Here is a 19,414-nt window from a genome sequence, read left to right as displayed (position 1 = left end):
GTAAGAAAACTGAAAATTGAATAAAATAGCTGCGAGACGGAGTGCAGCTTTTAAACTTCACGCGCGACTGCAGCCACACTCATACACATGCAGGAACACATGCACACGGATTGGTGCGCGATATGTACGTATAAGCACACATGTGTCTCGCGATGATGACCCGCGTCTGAGTGGGGTACGTATACGATTGCATCTTTCGTGGGAATCATTAATACATACAGGCGTATAGGTGCACTGTGCAGCTAGTCATCTTTTTTCGGAGATACGCAAGATTTTCTCTGGAGAGTTAATTTTTCCCGAAGACGATTGACTAATACAATGGGCTACGGTGGTGGCTGCGTCGCATATTCCCGCGTTACGCGCGTAAACCGATCACCGATTTTTCGAGACGCTTTTCTGCAAATTGACATGTTATATACTGCGACTATGTTGCTGTAGAGGTTTATTGAAATGTATCGTGCTTTTATTGACGCACTTAGAAGACGCTACGCTCTACGCAAATTCTTTCGATTACCGTACGTACGTCCAAACGATGACGTTTTTCTATCTCTTCGACATTTTTACCTCATCCGATGTATTGCTTTGGGCTGTATCGGTCAAACAAGAGTTCGGAATAAGAGAAAAAAAAGCTGTGCACCAACAATGACGGATGCATTTCGTGATTTATCTCAAATTTTTTAGTGCAGTACATGATTGAAGATACGCGTTCGAGAGAGTACAAGTCGACGCTCGCGCATACATGCGCAATGTACTTGTATGCGTATATGTAAGATGTGGACTGCGCCGCGCCGTTTATCGCGAAAAATCAAACTACATCGTATACACACGCTTCCTTTGCTCTGCCCATGTATTACACATCACACACAAAAATTTAATCGGTCGTTTATCTTTTCGAAATATCTGCGGAGCAGCTTCGACGCGAGTTTACCAACATAATAATATAATAATGCGTATATTGCATGCGGGCGGCTCATTGAAAAATACCACACGCGCAAGGTTTTCACGATAACACACGCTGCCCGAGGAATTTACGCGTACCGCGGAAATATTCTCATTGCTGATTAAACTTTTGCTTGAACCTTGCGCATAATTTCCATGTCGCACTTATCGAATTTCAATTTTTTCAGGCAAAAATCCTCATGATCATAAATGAGGGCTAAAACTTGTTGATTTGATGCAATTTCATTGAGATGATCGATAGCCCGGAGTCTCGCAGCTAAGACAACTGTCGTGTCGTCTAATATCTCGTGGGTGTCCTTGCAGTTTACTCGCTGAGTTTTGGAAAAAAAACCCGATTTTACACTAGCTCCGAGTTCCACTGCGATATCGCGATGAAATTATCTAAACTCGTCTACCAGAATGCAGCGTTACGCACCTTACGTAAGTACAAAAGGAGAGTAGAAAAAATGCCGACATTTCAAAACAAATCCGCATTTATATTTACAGACTACCGTTGAAAAGTATCCAAGGTGCATACGCTCTTGTTATCGACATTTTTTTAAATATTTATGATGGTAAATATAGGATCGATAATCACTTTTTCAATTTAAAAATATTTAATTTTTTCTTACGTATTGACAATAATTCTGTGGTATTTCAATTGATATATTATTGCCTTATACGAGTCTCGGCAGAGTCATTTTATAGTTTTTTCTAAAGAGTTTTAAATTTTCTCGCGAAAAAATGAAATCATCAAAAGTATACTATTTTTATTACATTCACTTTTTTGTTTTAAATATAGAGATCTACTTTGAATAAAAAGTTACTTCTCTATCCAAGGATTAAATCGACGAGCTTTAAGTCAGATCCTTTGCCCATGAGCTTCTGGACCATTTGTAAGTTTAAAGCTTTACCCGATCAATTTTACTTGAAAGAACATCTTGAGGGAACAGTTATTTTATGATACGCTAGAGACTTGATTCTGGTATAAGGAAGGATGGGCGTTCAGCGTGCTAGCTGTGAACTTGATGTATAAAGTATCAAAAATTTGTCAGGAAACTTGTCACAGCGTGGACAATCCACCAATTGTTTCATTGATTTGATTTATACTTCACGCAAACAACTTCCTTCCGAATCGAGCGCAGAAAACAAATCATTTTACATGTTTTCGTTTTGGAGTGTTTCATAGTTGTTGTTTGGCAGATCTAAATACACAATCATGGTTAAAATAGTGGTGAAATGAGGAAATTTACTCTGCCCAACCACTTTCTCAATGACAATCGAAACAAAAGATGAAATTACCAAAATCTACTTAAAAGTTTTACTACCATTTAACATTTTGTTTAAAGTCAAACGCCGTGCTCTTAACTGTGTACTAAAATGACACGCGTGAGAAACCGAAATTGTAATTAATGACATTTCTGTTAAAATTAAATCATGAAACGCGATTAAGAGGCAAATGAAAGCGTTTGGTGCAGTAATGCTCGATCCATGCTCTTGCGTATAAATAAAAATTTGCAAATCTCGAGATTAAGCGCCGTTGTGCACGATGCATTGCATCATTACAGTGACTTATCGATTTGCCCTCTATGCACATATTGCAAGTCTATTGTATACACGTTTTCATGTGGATAAATATTATGTCGACTAGACGAGACAAATAAACTAATGAATTTTTTTTACGAAAACTTGGGATTGTTATTCATAATAATCTTTAGTTTCTTTCTCCCTTATATTTATTTATTTCAAAAAAGTTGTTATGGTAATTATCCCATCGCTTTAAGTACAAAGAATCCGATAGTTGATACTTTATTTCAACCAATTGTAATTATTGATTTATCATCCCCAAAAAAATTTTGAATCTTTGTATTGGTAGTAAATGAAAGTCTTGATTCGAATCTCGACTTCGAACTGCACACACGAAGCACGAGCGTCATAATGATAATGATTCATGAGTTAACTTCTAGATGGCGCTCACGGTCAAAGTACAAATTCGCGCTGTTTTGTCCGTTGAATTTTCAACCGCCTATCGACGCTCCAAGTCAGCTTGTTTTCAAAACAAATGCCAGTGCATCTTGTTTACTATTATATACGCTCGCTTTGTGATCGCGATTCGCGCACCTAAAGACGCGTTTGCTGGGTTCAAAAATCGAATATTTGTGTGCATCGTTCGTTATTTTTTATAACTGATTTTGCGGTATCTAATACACAGTGTTACCAGTGCAATATTACCGCAATCATGAGTTGGCCGATTGTAAAAACTTACAGCAGAGTAAGACCAAAAGTTTTGTACGAGCCAATTTGCAAATTGGTTCCAAATCACTCAGAAAATGCGGTTAACGTTCGAGAATCACGTCTCAATGATAAAACCCTCGTCGTAGACGATCTAAACGACACTTTCGATAAGATGGCCAGAGATGTTAAGTTGGTTGATGCTTATTTTTAATTTGACTTGGTTATGAATATTTTGTTATTTTTTATATATTTTACAGTCCCCAGCCTTCGGTACCTAGCAACAGTGGAGAGGACAGTAATCTTTCAAATGCTAATGAAAGTAGTATAGATTTTAAAAAACCAGTACGAATTCTAAAGGAAAATAAGATGCGAAGTACTAAGGTCAATAAAGAAAATAATAAAACATCTATTAAAAAAACTGGCATTAAGAGAAAAAAACGTAAAGTCACAACTGAAAATAATGATGATGAAAGTGATGCTCAGATAATGAAAAGAGTTTTTAAAAAAAAGAAAGTATCGCCTATAAAAAAATGTTCTATAGTTTTAGAAAGATGCAATGCTGATGCTAGTCCTGTTGAACAAGAATATGTTTCATCTACTATCCTAGCAACTAGAGATCTCAATAAACCCAAGAATATATCCCATTTATCACAACAGTTGATAAAATCAAACTCTCTTCCTACCAGTACACCCAGAGATAATAGAATTAAAATGATTGTAGATGTACAAAATTTATCGCCCATAGCTTTGAATGAAAATAATGCAATGATTAAGGCCAGTAATATGTCTTTATCAGCAAATATAAAAAATAATGAAAAAGCTAGTAATGATAATATAGACACATTAAAAACTGGAACCAAAAGTACTGAATTTGAATATTTGAATGAGGATAATGAAAAAAGAGAACATGTAAATAGTGAGAGCAATCATAATTCAAGTATGTCTGAATTATTAAATTCTCATAAAGAACCAAATATTATAACTGAAACTGAAGTCAATCAGAATAATTCAGATTTACCTTCAGAAAGAATTCAACAATTACAAAATGGAAATGAATCATCTATACTACTTGATAATACTATAGAGAATGAAAAATCAGCAAAAATAAAGTCAAATAGAGAAATTAAATTATTTACAGATTCAAAAGAACCAGAAAATTCATATATTCAAGAAAAAGCATTGAGTAAAAAAAATTCAAAATTAAATTCCGATGACACATCTTTATTTCATCCACATGACTGGACTAATGATAACGATTTTTCTTATGAATTTCCTGAAAACTCAAATACAGAACAAGTATCTTCTCACAGAACTAACAATCAAAATTCTGAAGAAATATTTTCTAGTGATTCTATTATGACAAAAAACTATAAAAATTCAACTTTTACTAATTCATCAATTTCTAAATTTTCTAGTACTAGAAATGACTTGGAATCTGACAGAGTTAAAAACATTCTTTCCTCAGATGTTAACTTAATAAATAATGAGAAAACAAGCAAAAGCTTTTTTATCAATGATTATAGTGCTCAAGAAAATACCATTGTTGGTCTTTCTCACAATGTTAAAAACCCTGATGACAAAAGTAATGATAAACTTTCACAAAATACTGATAATAAAGGTGGAAAAACAATACGTGATGAAATTCATGATATTGGTGATAGTCTAGTTCATCCTAACTCTAGCGAAAATCAACAAAGTTTGAATCACGGTGAATTACATTCAACAATTGAATCAAAAATCCCTGTGAAAGTAAACTTGTATGAAAATAATCAAATGCATATCAGTGAGAATAGTCTTGATGTTGAAAATATGCATAGCAATGTTGATGAAGATGACACTGATGTTAACACAGATGAGGGTAGTCTGCAAAATTTATCTAATCTTCAAAATAAAAGTATTTTACAATCTATTCCAATTATTAATGGTCAGGAAACTATGGGAAGTGATATTCATTCTATCATTGATAGAATTTCACCTGGAAAATCAGGCAGAACTTTAAAACGTATGAGAAGCATGAATAGTGAAGAAGAATCAAATGAAGAAATTAATGCCATACAAGAATTTGCTAATCAAAAAGAAAAGGAAAACTCTTTTGATGTAACTTCTGAAATAAAAAATCCAATGGAACCAAGTATAATTAAAATTGCTAAAAAGTCAAGTATAAAAGCAATTGTTTCTCTAAATGTTGAAACTTCATCGGATTCTAATACTTCTAAAGATATAGAAGATTCATTATTACTAACTGTTTCCAAAAAGGGGTCTTCAATTAGTAAACAAACTGAAAGTATTGAGCAAACTTTAACTGAGAAAAATGATTTACTTAAAAATTTGAAAGTAAATGATTCAAAAAATCAACTTTCTAAACGCAGTCAAAATTCATCTGTTCTTGTAAAATCAAGAAGAACGTTACCAAAACATAATGATGATGTAATCCAAGAAGTCACACTCAAAGATGATAGTATCAAAGTTATGATCAATAATTCAGAAATTTCTAATACTAAAAACAGAAATAAAGATTTGATCGAGAGAATAAATAATGGACCACAATTGTTGATAAAACTGAAAAAATTAGAAGAAAAAGATATTTGTGGCTCTGTATCAAGAACTAGTAGGCAAAATATTTCTAATCAAATTCAAAGTAATCCTCCAAAATTTTTAAATTTTATGAATCATAGTTCATTACGCAGCAATAAAGTTTTTCCAAATGCTAAAAATAACAGTAAAAAAGTTGAAGAAAATGGCAGTCATCAACATGTTAAAAAACTACACGCTTTAAAAAAAGCAAAAACAATTAGCAAACAAAAAAATAAATATCTTGCTGGTAAAAAATTAAAATCGAATATAAAAAAAAATGTAAAAATGAAAAATTTAAGTACTGTCATCGAGCAAACTTCAGAGAGTGATATGAGTAAAAGCTTCAATTGTAGAGATTTACGAATATTACTAACAAGGCATAATGTAAATAAATCCGAATTAAAAACAAATGTTCCCAAGAGAGGCTATATGCCTTTGGCAGCATTTTCAAAAAAAATTCATGAAGAAGCTAACGATAATTTTTGCAATGAACACAAGAGTGTAGATAATGTTATTTGTTTAGAAGAACAAGGTTTTTCTGAAAAAGAGGTTGCAAAAAAGAAAGATTCAGATCTTGAAAGAATTATTGACAATGTTACAAGTGATGAAACAAATTGTCCTATTTTTTTAAAACCAGGTAAATCATGGGCAAGGTCTTTGTCCATAATAAATAACTTTAGCAATAGTCAAAATTTGGATGAATTAGCAGTTGGACGAGGCAAAAACTGGACACACAGTGTTAAGGAAATTTTGGATATGCAACAAGAAGGTAATTATAAATAACCTTTTTTTATTATCGTTATTTATTGATTTTTACTTCTAGCTCGCAATCAAACTTATCAAGAAAATAAAGATGTCAGTATTAATACATCAACAAGATCAGAAATTATTTCATCGCTTGGATCTTCATTGATTGTTCCTCATGTTAGACCAAGTTTTCGACGTTTAACTATGCGATTTATTCCTGACCAGACACGATCGACGTTGAGCGATGATTTAGCCAGTACATCGACTAACAATTACGTGACAGATGGAAGGCGAAATACTAGAAAAACATCTTTAAGTGAGTTTTAATAGTATTTTTATTAAATTTATTTATATATATATATACATATATTACATTTAACTAACAATCATTTGATGAAAATTATCAGAAATAAAAAGAAGCACTATCATAGAATCTGAAGAAGATTTAATAAAATCAGCCAAAGAAATTATTCTTAAACGATGCAAACAAGTTGACTACGTACCTTTCAGCGATCGCTTTCCTGACACGTGAATAAACACTCAATAATTAATTTCCACGAGTCAAAAAGATTGTTTTTTAACCAATAAATTTTTTTTTTAGATATATAGAACAATGCCGGAAAATTGGTGAAGGAGTTTACGGTGAAGTATTCATGCATGATAATGGCGCCGAAAAATCGGTAATTAAAATAATACCGATAGAAGGAGATGAATTAGTTAATTGTGAGCCACAGAAAAAGTTTCATGAAATTCTGTCTGAAATAATTATTTCTGAGTGAGTTGTAGTTAAAAATGCAATTGAAGGAAATGAACAATTTTTACCGAAACATTACGTACATTTTTTTTAGAGAATTGCATAAACTGAGGAATACCTCAGATAATCAAACAAATGGTTTTGTCGGAGTAAACAAAATTATGTGCGTTGTTGGGAAGTATCCCAACAAATTAGTCGAACTCTGGAATGCTTACGATGAACAAAAAAATTCAGAAAATGATTGCCCTACAATGTTTAAAGAAAATCAATTGTATATAATCTTAGAATTAGAACACGGTGGTCAGGATCTTGAAGCATACATTTTCGCAAATGCCGCAGAATCTTATTCCATCTTTCTTCAAGTTTGTAACAAAGTTTTGTATTTTAATGTAGTTTTAGATAAAATTTTAATACCCAATTTTTTGATTACAGACAGCATTAAGTTTGGCCGTTGCGGAAAAATCCCTTGAATTTGAACACAGAGATTTACATTGGGGTAATATAATGGTGTCAAAGTCTGAAGATACCACTGCATCGTTTAAACTTGATAATGTTGACATGACTTTGAATTCAAAAGGTGTAAAGGTTGGTATATTCAAAAATTTTAATATTAAGTAAGTTACAATAATTTTTACTAAGAATATTAATTTTATTTCATCAGGTCTCAGTAATTGATTTTACACTATCACGAATGTCGTACAAAGGTTGTAAGATTTTCAATGACTTAGCCAGCGATCCTTCTTTATTCACGGCTCAAGGAGAATATCAATTTGAAATTTATCGATTAATGAAAGATTGCGTTCAGTGAGTTTAAAATAATTACTGCCTATTTTTATCATTAACAAATATCTAACTACTTTATTTTTTTTAGAAATGATTGGCAACAGTTTAATCCGTATACAAATATTTTGTGGCTTGATTACACTCTAGATAAGATGATAAATGGAGTCAGATACAGAAAGAAAACAACCAAAATTCATAAAACTCACATCGACTTGATGAAAAAATTAAGAAAAGAATTAAAAGACTACGACAGTGCCTTTGATTTAATATGTAATTGTGAAATGGTCAAGACTGCAGTTAAGTTAGATTCAAGTTAAGCGTTGAGAAATTTAGAACTTTTTTAAGTTTAGTTGTTTTTAGAATTTTTTAAAGTCGCAATTATTGTTAATTGACAGTAGTTTTAATTACCTAATGGCTTAAAGCACACGCAACACTCACCGGCTTGTCAGGATAAAAAAATTATTCATCTTAGGAATGCTTTTATAATACAATGAATAAAGGTCTTACTTGATCATGAATTTAGATGCGTATATTTTTTAACGAGAACTTGCATATTCATATTGTACATAACTGAAAATTTTTAGTTACACCGCATTGTTATAACTTGCATGTAATAGTTAGATGCATCATGAAATCATTTACATCGCCCTATTTTGTTAGAAATCATCGTCAAAATCACGAGGAATGACATCGATATTATCGGTAGTAAGTAGTTTTTCTGAATACATATATTGTAGAACCTGAAATCGAAGGGATACAATCAAGGATTTAATTTTTTTTAAGAGAGTAAAAGCCAAATTTAACCTTGTTGAATTGAGGTCCTAATTTGTTTCCAGCGATGCGTACTTTTCTTAAGATTGACGAAAGACTTAAATATTTGACTAATTCAACAGCAGTTTCATCACCAATACAGTTGTAAGACAAGTCTAACTCGCGTAACTTCGAATAAGGAATATTGTGATGCAGTGCTCTAAAATTGAATATCCCCACATTGTAATTTTAGTAACGACTATATGAATTATTTTTCAATACCTTAAGCCATGATCGGTGATAATGTTGCACGAGAGTGAGAGAGATTCGAGAGCTGATCCTTTTTTCAACCATTTAGATAGTACTTCTAACCCAAAATCGCCGATATTATTGCAGTTTAAATCGAGTAATTTCAGGGTCTTGTTGTACGATGCATTCTCAAGCATCTCGTCGATATCGTGACAATAAAAATTAAACTTTTGTAAACGAAGTTCTTCTAAAGTTTGATTATACTTTGAAAAAATAATCAGTAGGTAAATTTGGACCGAAAAAATTTAAATTAATATAAAAGAAAATTACTCGAAGCATAAGACCTAACTCAACGGAAATGAATGAAGTATCAAGCACCCAGATACTACTTCGTGGTACCGGTCGACTCAGATCCAATATTTTTATTGTGGTATTGGGATTCTTTCGATTGTTGCTGAGCATGAGAAAAAATGCAACCAAGCTCGATTCATCTTGTCCAATCTGGGCCAAATCAAGTCGCTGAATCGATCTGTTTTGGCTTAACATTTGAGCTATCCTCTTAGAATTCTGAGTATAAAAAATTTTAATTGAGCAAGTGAATAGATTTTTTAGGAATTTTACTTACATCGATCCCGACATTATTTCCACTTAATCTGAAGATTTGTAAATTCAACAATCGGCTTGCTTTGTGAACCAGGTAATTGAATGGTGGCAAGTTACTGATTTCGTTATTACGAAGGTCTAGTTCAATTATGTGATTACTATCGATCAATGTCAAGTGGTCAATCAAGTTCATGAGACCGGTACTCGTGATTTCATTATTGGCTAAACACAAATTAGTGACATTTTTATTTTTTGCTAGAAAAAGTATTAAGCGAGGAAAGTCCCAGTCCTTCAAGCGCCGCCTATTACGAAACGTTTTCACTCTTATGTTACTAATTTTCAAACATAGATTTTTAAAAATAAATGCGATTGATTGTGTCTAACCCTAATTTCTCTTCAACTTTTCCGCCTTGTAGAATTAGTGATTGCGTTAGCCCATCGGAATTGTCCTTGCAAAAGCTAGTAAAAAACGAACAATTCGGCGTGAAATTGACTTCGTCAGTATAACACGCGGTAAATTGTTTTCTTCGATTCGGAATCGTGAGAAATCCATAACGATCAATTTTGATATCTAAATTCATATTTATTATACCCGATTTTCATTGAATGATTTAATAACTTTTATTCTCAATTCCTCCATGTGTATTTGATCAACAGTTTGTTATTATTTGTTTCAGTGCTGCGAAGTTAGTAAATTAAAGATATAAAAGAAATATTTTTGATAGTTTAAAACATAAATGAATAATTTGCAAAAAGTTATTATTCGATGAACAAGATTTATTTAAAATGAACTTTGACTACAAAGTTGTTAATTACAATATAATTTAGATTAATAATATGTATTTGCCAGAATGAAATGTACAGACGTAAATTTTTTTTAAAAGTTCAAACAATCGAAACTTACATTAGCATTTGTTACACTTATATGGCAAATCGATCGTGTATATAAGCAATATTTTTTTGAGATAGCTTCGGCAAGTTAATGCGTTATGACATAATCTAAATTTAAGATTAATTTTGCAATGTGTTGTCCATGAAATGATTTTTTACATAGTCTGAAATTTTTTCAGTTTATATGAATATTTGGTAGGTGCCTCTGAAGATGATATTTGCGTCCATTCGATTTTTCAGAAAACTCGAATTATTAAAAAGTTTGCGTTGGTAATGTACGATGTTGTTGTGCATTTCAAGACTGTAACTACGACAAAATTTACACTTGAATTTTCTTGCATTTGTCCGATTCTACAACGTTGTCTTCTTAATGTTGTCTATAACGTCTGCTCGTTAACTGAATGCCTATTGACCTATTTCACCCTTTTGTCGACTCAAGTTATATTCATGTTCTGTACTAATGTGATAATTAAGTTGTCGTTTGTGAATAAATGTCTTGAAACATACCTTACAGTTGTGTTTCATCGGGCCGTTATGAATTGTAATCATGTGCTTTTCAAAATTTTCAATTAGTTTAAAGTTTTTTAAACATATTTCGCATTCGATCAGATTTTGCATTTTATCCGATCGCATTTTATCATGTACATTTTTGACGTGTCTTTGGAGATGTTCTTTACGTCCAAAAGCGAATTGACATATGCGGCACACGTGAAGCCTAAGTTTTTTATGCACTCCATCGACGTGAACTTTGACGGACCAACTTCTTCGGAACGTTTTTTCGCATATTGTGCACTTGTGCTTATTTTCAATTTTATTCGTGTCACTATCTTGGATTTTATCAATGTGGGAATAACGGTGTTTGTCGAACACTTTATTACTATCATAATTATATCCTTTCTTTATTACAAGTATTAATTCTTTGACCATTTTCATTTCATTATTCATATTCTGAAAATAATTATTATAAGTTTCAAGCATGTCACCCTGAGGTTTATTTGTATTTGAATCATTTTTGATGTAAAATCTTGCATCCATTTTCTTACCCATAGTCCTCTCCAACGATAGGTTTTTTTTTTTTTTAATAATTATTTCAGTCTCGAGATTATTTTTTACTATTTTGTTAGACCGAGTTATAAGTTCACTAGTAAATGGCGTAAAAACATTATTTACTAGCTGGACATATTCACACGAATTCGACTACTATTTCATCGTTTAAACTGTCAAATAGAACTGAACTGTCAAATAAAACTGTCAATAAAACATCCTCTTCTTCAAAATTAGTTTAACGTAATTTTGTAAATAGCACGTAAACTATTTTCCACTTTTTCCAGTTTATTAAAAAAAATTCACTCAAGTTAAAACACTTATAAAAATTATAGAAAGAAAGTAGTAGAGACAAACCAACTCGATTATATTAATCAAGTTGCAATATACAGTATTTCGGTATTATAGCACTTTCGTGGCGTTCACGTTTCGTGGTGACTGTGAAAAATGGTGTATAGCAACTATTTTAGCAGAAGTCTCAAGTCCTACAAGCAAAACTACGTTACTACTCCGAACTTTTACGATGTAAACAAACGCGCACTTCTTCGGAACATTCCTTCTGTATATTATCATAAAATTCGAAGGTTATTGAAAATTCATTGACACAGTACAATACATAGCAGTATAAATGAGCTGGTACTAACATGAAAGGTCACGTCATGACTTTTAGTCATAGACACCAGGAATTGTCAGTGGAAGCACATGTGGTGTCTTTTTTTCAAACGTTAAGTCATAATATGAAAATAATACAAATTGAGGAGAGTTTCAAAATTGTGTAAAAAATTTAGTCCTTTTTTCAAACGTTAAATCATTTTTATTGAATTAAATTATATTCAAAATCGAAAGTTTTATTGATTGTTTATTATAATAATTATGATAATTAATGTTCATATACGTATAAAATTTTCGGTTGAAGCTTGGATCGCCCTCACAAAACTACCACGGCGTTCTTACTCGATGGACTGGTTGCGGAGATCGCAGGCTGCTTCAAAGCTCAGCCGAATATACACAAAGATGCATATCAAGATAAAAATCTGGAACTAGATATAGGCCTTAGGATCTCATTTACATATCTTATTTATAATCTAATTTGCATAATTTATAAGGTACCATTCCCGAAGTATTTTTTTTAAAGGAAATCTATTTCAAGAAATACCGATTTTATTTGTAGTCACTCATCAAATACGAGTCAGTTAATAGTTTCTTGTTGTTTCAATTACAACGACTAATAGTTTTTATATAATAAAATATAATAAATATTTATTATATAATAAATATTTTACAAAGTATATTTAATTTATTGTTTTGTACATTGTAACCTATTATCTCACCCCGACGCACCTCGTCGGTTACGTGTGTCCCTTGGCTCTGTGGATCCGTTCTGCACGTCCGGGGTCTACCTGTAAGATTCATGCAATACGTGAAAGGAAAGCTCTGTACACTCACACATCCATCAAGAATCAAACACTCAATATTACCAATAACAATTACCAGGTTTATTCGTATTAAATAAACAATATACACGGCCTCAGAGAGTACCCGAATACCCGGTCGACGGCAGACGCGACGATCGTAGCCCTGGTGGGCGCGTCGGCGCGTACGGCTCACATATACAACGACTAAGAACTGGGCCGCCCGACTCACCACACGATGTCGAGATCTTCTCCTGGTCCAGATCCACCCTTGGTTGTCCTTGTGGTCTGCTCGGCCGTTGGATTCGCTGGTTCTCTCTCGCGCACTCGGATCGACTCGTACCGGCCCTCGCACTCTTTACTCGGGCGACGTAGGATCTTACTAGCCCGCGCGGTACTCGTCAATCCGACGTAGACATCCCCCAGGATGTCGCGCTCAACTCTCACACTCGAGCTCCGTTCGCTCTCAAAGCAAATCTTCGACTCCTTTCTCCGTTCATATGTACGCTCTAGTATCTCAACGTATACGCGTGTTTACGTTCTATTATTTCACACTTGGCGCTCACATGAAATCATATTCAAAATACAATTATTAATAACGATTCTTATAACTAACTATACACTCGGCAAGTCGACGATGGTTCGTCAGGGCGGCCCAACAGATAATGCCAGTTCCGGCATTACAACATAAAGTGAGATTGAAACAGCATTCATTTGTTTTTCGCTTACTATACAATCTTCATTATTTTCTTCATAGATATACTTACCACTTTAAGTTAGTTGATAATTTGAAGTTCATTTATATTATGTAATTAGTCAAGACCTTAAAAGTCTATGTAGATGCTCATGCAAAGCATTAGTTGAATGAAATCATTATTTGTTCTACGAACGATTTCAACGATAGATTTATCCTTATCCAAGCATACGAGATGTTCATGGCGAAGTGTCGAAACTAGTTAAGTAGCATCCTTGGAGCGCAATAGCTCTATATTGGTTCTAGCCAATGAGTCCAGCTCAATATTCGCAAACGAGATAATACGATGTGAAGCTTGCTCCTTGTATGGAGTATCTTAAGCAGCGTGCCAATTTCATTTGAAAAAAAGACAATATCTAGCTGCGCAAAGCATACTTGATTATTTTGCCAAGATCACACTCGAGAGTATCATAGAAAATGATTTTTCGCGTTATTCAAAGAATAGACGGGCGTTGCACATACGTTATAATCGACACTTTCACTCAAGCAACTATGGAAAAATAGAGAGAGAGAGAGAAAAAAACATGTACTGCTAATTGCAGCCACTCGACTGTGTAACGACCTTGTTTTAAGTTGTAAAAGAAAAAAAAGTATTATCGATATTTCTCAATACGCATGGCGCAGCCTAGTGTACTCTAATCAGTCTAGCAATACAGCCATTAATAAGGCAAATATGAAACTCAGCGTCCCGATCGTTTGTTTGTTGCTGAAATGTGTAATTTCGTTAGCCGAAGGAGCAAAGAGCAGCCATAGCGTGAAGGATTGTTTGGCGAGCTTGAAAGAGTACTCGAGCTCGGGAGGGAATTTTTATCAAGCCATTATCTTTGTGGAAAATACGGATGTCGCGGGCAGCGACATCGTCGACCAGTTGTTCCTCGCGCTCAACGATTTGGCTCACGTGAACTTGGCCAACGTCAGCGATGTGCAAGCCGAGCACGCCAGTATCCTCTTCATTTTCATTACCGTTGATTCGATCAGGCTGCGAGCTATTTTCGATCGCTTGCTCGACCGCAAATGGCCGAGACATTTACCGAAATTCTTCCTGGTCTTTCGCGGTTCAAAGATCGACCTTGAACTGTTACGTTATGCTTGGTCGAGAAATTTTGCGGACGTAACAATTTTACAGTTGATCGAGTCCGGAACTCTTGATAGCGTGCGAAAATCATCGACTTGGAGAGTCATCGTTCACAATTACGATCCGTTCGAAGACGTGATTAATTCGAGCAGAAATTGCGATTCAAACACGCTCTGGCATCCAAATAAATTGGACGATTTGAGAGGTCACTCGTTGAAAGTCGACCTCTCGGATGATCCTCCGTTTGCCTACGTAAAGAGAAATGCTACGGGTCACGTACTGGCAACGGACGGCTCAGCAGCCAAAATCTTGGACTTTATCGCTCAAGGTATCAACTTCACGCCCGACATAGTTCCACGCGTTGTCGAAATGAAGTAGGCTATCTCTAGAACGAAACCTGTAATCATCCCAAGATGACAGGGATGAAAGTAATGACGTGGATTTTGCATTTTTTAGCAACGACGTCTGGACGGAGGCGTCTTACGAGGATTATTTTTCTGAATTGCGCAAAGGACGAGCCGAGTTCATCGCCAACGACCGGACCCATCCGATGGACGGCTTGGAACGGGGAGAATTCGACTACAGTCACCAGATCGGCTTCGACAAGCATTGCTTGGTTGTGCCTGTGCTCGAGTCGCCGCGATACGACGTCTTGAGGCACTTGTTGCATCCGTTTTTGAGCGTCTTGGTGCTGGCGATGTTCAAAATTGGCACCGCCTACTTGCCGAATTTCGATCAACGCAATTGGAGGTGGCTCGTCACCTTGCAAATATTCTTGGGCATATCGGTACACAAGAATCCGCACAACTCGTCTGAGCGAATTTTTATGATGTGTATCATCATATTTTCCATCTACAATTTGGGCTACATTTTTTCTGAGATTCAGAATATCAAGTTAGGTAGCAGGCAGCAAATTGATATAGACGTATTGAGTGACCTCGTCAAATTTAACATTTCAATACAGGTGAAGCCAATACCATTATGAATAGTATATACCGATCAAGTTTTTATAGATATTTCATTTATATTTTGATTTTTAGGCAAATTACGATGAATTAGCGCCCGACGAAAGAAGCATCGAATACAACATCACATCAAAAATCCCCGTTCAAAATTGGATTAGCAGAAATCATTGTATATACATGTTACTGACACACAAAAACGTGTCGTGCCTCATGTCGCGACTTTTCGCGAAGATGAGAGTTCTACATCACATGAAAAAATTAAACCAGCGAAAAATGAAAATGATGAGAAATTGTATAACCTCGAGAACGACGCGCTTCCCATTTCAAAACGATTCGCCTTATTTGACGGGAGTTAATAAATTAATCAGATTGTTGCAATCGTCAGGGATAAGAAACAATTTGTTCAAGATCGACGTGATGACGGTGAAGATAATGGAAAAATCAGAAAAAGAGCCGATTATTGATTCTTACGTTCAGTTCAATATCGTAGTGCCGATTTATATCGGCTTGGGCGGTCTCACTTTAGCGGCGACTGTTTTTACTTTCGAAATAATACTCGGTCTGAGGGAAAAAAATAATTTGACTGTTAAACTCATAAATAGAAGGTAAAACAGGTACGTTAATTGTAGAAAATAAAAATAAAACTTCACAAAATGAGTTATCGCGTAAACTTAAATTTAAAAAAAACATTTCTCTCTTGAAAAATAAAGTCAGTCATTTTTGCCCGCTGATCAGTGGTGGGTTGTGATGGAGAGCAGAAGGCTACTTTTTTTAGTCCTATTGAGTGTTAAAATGTTCTCTTCTATTTTATCGCAAGATTTTCAAAGGAGCTGCCTGAAAAGTTTGACTAATTATATAAAGTTTCATAGAACGCTTTATCAAGCAGTCTCAATTTTCGACCACGAAAAAGAAAATTCATTGATCGAGTATGAAATTATTAAATGCATCATCTCTAATGCTGCGACTACAAGTATCGACAATTCGTCAAACAGTAAATTTTTTCAACTCCCATCGATCGTAAATCCTCGACCAGACACATTGTTTTTAATCGATTCTGACAACGCGTCATTTTTCGAAGACGTAATTGACAGTTTGAATGTGAACATGTGGTCTGCGCATCGTCAGAAAATATTACTCGTATGCATAAGCGACCTGTGCGAAGAGAAAATCTTACCTTACGCTTGGTCGAAAAATTTTGTTGATGTTACGTTGTTTCAAATCAAGACGAATCGGCCCAAGTTTCTATTTTTACCGAACCCTATCGACGCCGCATCTGTAAATTACTTTGATTTCAAGCAGCACGGCTGCCGCCGAGTACAATGCAACAACGTCGTTGTATGGTTTCCGCAAAAAATGAAGACGTTAATTGGACATCGCTTGAAAATCGACATCTTGAACAATCCACCGTTTGTGAATATATTAAGAAACGAAAGCGGACACGTAGTATCGAAGAACGGAACGTCCGTGGAAATTTTTAATTACCTAGAAAGGGGCCTAAAGTTCGAAAGTGAAATTCTGCCAAGGCTCGGTGAGACCCGCATCGAAAATGTCAGGTAAGAAAGTCTCCTTGTGTCCGAAGCAAAACACGATGACGAATTTTCATTCAAGATTGGAGCTTGACGACGATACAATGTTGGAGGACAATTTTCCCGAGCACGATGAAGATCTCAGGGTGAACGATAGGACGTTGTTGAAGCAAGCCGAGGTCAACGCTTCCCACGAAATCAGCGCTCCGATTTTTCATGAAGAGTATTGCATTGTTGTGCCAGTCATCAAAAAACGATCCTACGGAATAGCAAGTAATATTGCATTTCCAATGATCTGCCTTGGGACTATTGTTTTATTGAAATTCTTCGTGACGCTAGCGTTAAAATTTGATCGTCGATTTTGGAAAATGACTATATTGACTCAGATGCTTTTGGGCCTCGCAGTCCATGGACATCCGAAAAAATCGATCGAGCGGCTCGTCTTGGCCGGCCTGCTGTTTTTCGCGATCGTGGCTTCGGTCTTCGTTTACAACGCCTTGTCTTATATGCAGATGGATTACGAGAAAGAGGTGAAGTTTTCTGCGCTGTACGAGCTTTTGGAGCACAAAATTAAGCTTCAGGTAGGTAAAACTTAAAATCGCAATGACTAATGGATGATTTACGTTTTACTTCCGATCGCAGGCTAATCGTTACGATCTCATAGGATCGTCCAAGTACCTTATTATAACGGATACTTTGGGAAAAGAGCACAAAGTTATATTCGAGCATTGGGATAAGCGCAAGTTTTGTTTAAAATCTCTGGTTAGATTGCAAAATGTCGGCTGTTACATGAGTCTAGTCAAAGCTAGGCTCAGCGTATTCAACAACAATATGAAGAGTGGAAAAAAAGTAGCGAAAATCATGGATGGCTGTCCCCGTACGTTTACCTCGAGATTGATGTTAAAAAAAGGCTCCATGTACCTGCGACCCGTTAACAATTTATTAAAAAACTTCATCGAGACTGGAATACCAGAGAAAATATCCCAGCTCAATATGATGAATTTTATACTTCATGATAGATATTTGAATGCAAATGATGAAGATGAAAAATTGAAAGACGTTCCTTTGAATATAAATTTTTGGTTAAAATTTGCCGGCATAGGTGTAGCAATTGCATCGTTCGTTTTGTACGTTGAGTTAGCTCAGGCCAGACGTGAGCATAGACGCAAATTGCTTCGAGTGTCTAACATTGAATGAATATTTTTCATGGATTATTTGATGTTATTTTCAAATTTTTTAAACGCATCGGGCAAACAGGAATTTTGGGAAAGCATTACTTTCTCCCGAAAATGTTTTCTACGTGCACTGAATATCTTTATTTGAATAGATTTAATATGAAACGTAATTAAATAATACCCATTCAAATTAAAAATTTCAGATCCAGATAAGTATGCTGTGATGTTTATGAGAAGGCAAAGAATAAGCGTCTGATTTTTACGATGCGGCTTTTCAATACTCGGTCACCTATTAGACCTTTTAAAAATTTACTATTTATAGGTCACTCAACGCAATGGAGAGTTACGAACGGAGCTAATTATTTTCTTTAAATTCACAAAAACGTATTTATAATCGAGAGAAGAATGCGCGATCGGCAGGCAAATGATACATTGAAAATGTTAATGCGTGCCAGGCTACGAGCGGAATAAGTTGAATACACTTTCAACTTTTACAGCAGAAATTTGTCTCATTTATGCGCTGAAATGTTATTTTGTTGTTGTTTTGTACTTTATCCTTATTAGCACCTGTGTGATTAAAATCTGCCAATTGAGCTTTCAATCAATTTGTATTATGAAAAAAGGAACGTCTCATAATAAGGTTACATATAGAAGATCATGATCAAGGTCAATGGCATCAGTATTGTTCATCAAAAATATGCAAATTCATGAAGTATGATTTAATACAAGTTAATTCTTGCATCGAGAAATGTGTGTTGAAGATATTTTTGATATGTGGCATAAGAAAAATATGCATTATTGGCTTGGAAAAAATGTTAATTTATCATCCTTACTTCCCGCTTGAAAAAAAAAATAATAATAAAAAGATTGCCTTGTTATTTAATTACTGGTCCTCTTTGGGTTGAGAATGTTCATAACGCGAGAACTTTAAATCCTCA

The 19,414-nt window shown here is 34.7% G+C and overlaps 2 protein-coding genes across 2 annotated transcripts; one reads left to right on the top strand and one right to left on the bottom strand.

The window, feature by feature from the left end:
- The first annotated feature begins 2,952 nt into the window (after window positions 1-2,952).
- LOC106657854 (putative uncharacterized protein DDB_G0282133) lies at window positions 2,953-8,550 on the top strand. The gene is made up of 9 exons (XM_014379539.2): window positions 2,953-3,363; window positions 3,432-6,517; window positions 6,572-6,811; window positions 6,903-7,023; window positions 7,097-7,270; window positions 7,344-7,611; window positions 7,682-7,834; window positions 7,911-8,053; window positions 8,121-8,550. The coding sequence occupies exons 1-9, from the start codon at window positions 3,179-3,181 to the stop codon at window positions 8,347-8,349; spliced, it is 4,599 nt and encodes a 1,532-aa protein (XP_014235025.1). The 5' UTR covers window positions 2,953-3,178; the 3' UTR covers window positions 8,350-8,550.
- A 138-nt stretch (window positions 8,551-8,688) lies between these two features.
- On the bottom strand, window positions 8,689-11,572 carry LOC106657768 (leucine-rich repeat-containing protein 34-like). The gene is made up of 7 exons (XM_014379443.1): window positions 11,319-11,572; window positions 10,019-10,093; window positions 9,657-9,936; window positions 9,362-9,598; window positions 9,065-9,294; window positions 8,837-9,002; window positions 8,689-8,772 (listed from the first exon to the last, which is right to left on the bottom strand). Exons 1-7 carry the CDS (start codon window positions 11,570-11,572, stop codon window positions 8,689-8,691), a joined length of 1,326 nt encoding a protein of 441 aa, XP_014234929.1.
- Window positions 11,573-19,414: the final 7,842 nt, after the last annotated feature.

The sequence above is a fragment of the Trichogramma pretiosum genome, unplaced genomic scaffold (genome assembly GCF_000599845.2).
Source record: "Trichogramma pretiosum strain Unisexual culture from Peru unplaced genomic scaffold, Tpre_2.0 scaffold6, whole genome shotgun sequence".
Lineage (NCBI taxonomy): Eukaryota > Metazoa > Arthropoda > Insecta > Hymenoptera > Trichogrammatidae > Trichogramma > Trichogramma pretiosum.
Note: the sequence above shows the minus strand (reverse complement) of the source record. Positions and strands in the feature narration are given on the sequence as shown.